This window comes from Nicrophorus vespilloides, unplaced genomic scaffold (genome assembly GCF_001412225.1).
Source record: "Nicrophorus vespilloides isolate i.1.1-1 unplaced genomic scaffold, Nicve_v1.0, whole genome shotgun sequence".
Classification (NCBI taxonomy): Eukaryota; Metazoa; Arthropoda; class Insecta; order Coleoptera; family Silphidae; genus Nicrophorus; species Nicrophorus vespilloides.
Window position 1 is genome coordinate 58,963 of NW_017099748.1, and position 1,827 is coordinate 60,789.

The 1,827-nt window shown below is 35.3% G+C and overlaps 1 protein-coding gene across 1 annotated transcript; it reads left to right on the forward strand.

The window, feature by feature from the left end:
• The first annotated feature begins 13 nt into the window (after positions 1-13).
• Positions 14-660, forward strand: LOC108565487 (poly [ADP-ribose] polymerase 12-like). Its single transcript, XM_017924990.1, has one exon. It carries the CDS (start codon positions 45-47, stop codon positions 528-530), a length of 486 nt encoding a protein of 161 aa, XP_017780479.1. The 5' UTR covers positions 14-44; the 3' UTR covers positions 531-660.
• The last annotated feature ends 1,167 nt before the right edge of the window (positions 661-1,827 follow it).

Sequence of the window (1,827 nt, forward strand, 5' to 3'; positions counted from 1 at the left end):
TCAATCCCTATACGCTTGCACTTTACAACTTGAAGAAATCCGAAATGGATGGACTCGAATGCGAACTGTGGCACGGAACCAAGGAATCCAATGTCGATCTAATTTGCAAGAACAATTTAGACTACAGATTAGTGATAGAGCAGAAGTTCGGCAAAGGCGTTTCGTTCTCAAAATATTTTTCGTACGCGTTCCACTACAGCGTTTCAAATAGACCAATGTTAAATAAGGAATATTGTGTATTCCTCTGCAAAGTTATAAAGAATAAATGTCATATTGGTAGTCAAGGATTAAAATATCCAAAGAGTGGATACGATTCGACGATGAAATCCAATGAAGATGTGATTGTCAAGTACGATGATGACACTTTTTACCCGATGTACAAAATAGGCTTCACCATAAATAGTAAAAATGTTTTTGATAATGACCGTGATTTCTGGTTGGATGATGAAAATGACCCTGAATTCTATTTCGGGGATGATAATGACCCTGAATTCTATTTCGGGGATTCAGGGTCATTAGAATTCTGGTAGGATAATGAAAATGACCCTGAATTCTGGTTGGATGATAAAGACTATTTTTAAGACTTTTATTTTATGTAACGTTCTTTTGTGTCATATATAGATACACTTTTGTATTAAGTTAGCAATACTAGAAATAAACTATATTCTATAATTAATCATTTATTTGTTCTAAACCTTTGATTACTTCAATAAGCAAACACATTTGTTCCTACAGCGATTAAAGTAAGTCGATTAGAAAAATATACCAATTATTAGTTTTCGCATGTTTAAATAAAAAAAAAATGACCACCAAATATACTTTCAAAACCAAATGTTTGCATATTCGTTCTATCCTTTCGATATTTTTGCTTTTAAATAAATTAATACATTATCAATGTATATTTCGTAAAGAAAAAAAGGCTGAGATTCCGTCACTTCTTATACTTTGTAATCCATCAGTGGTGCTTTTCTTCTTTGAGGGGAATCCCCTGTTTCTGTGAAGGTTTCCAAATCTGGTAAATCGAAATGACCATGCCAACATTGAAGTTTTAATAGCCGAATACGAATATAAGGCTTCTCCCCTACTCTGTCTGTCTGGTTGCAGTCCTATTTACAAACACACTATAATCAATTCCGAGACTCAACCTAGCCCAGGCGTACAGAACCGCAGAGTCCCGGTTTGGAAACTGTTTACATTGTTTTCCTCTGTTACATGTCACATTTAGTCCCTTCTTGAGCACGCGGCGGAAACTGGCGAAATTGTGCGCGGCACAGGCTAAATGAGAGAGGTGGTGGAAAAGAAGAAGAAGAAGAATACGAATATATTGCATATGCGTGTGCACATTTGGTTGCATACATTAACTCTAGTAAAGGACAAACTTGAAAATCCGAAGAAACTTTATAAACGATCTGTCTATTCTGCATATTTGTTCTTGTAGCTCATTGTCCTATAATTTAGTGGTTGGTGGCATTAAATGATTGGTAGAGATTAGAGCAGTGGTTTCCAAACTTGATGTTACTACGCCTCCCTCAAAAGTATGTAATCATTTGGCGCCTCCCCAACCTCCTTCATTTCATAAAAGGAACGAGTATTAAAGCAATATGGATAAGAGCACAGGAATGTATTAATACTTGCTGGATTCCCCAAACATTCAGCTTTCATATTCATATATTGGATTCATTCTATCTATTATAGTTGTCGAGTAAATCAATGAAATGTGAAAACACTGCTTTTTCGACCATTTTTTAAAATTTGAACACGAATTACAACCAAACGGCTAAAACCACAGTAATATATCAATACTTGCTGCATTCCCCAAACATTCAG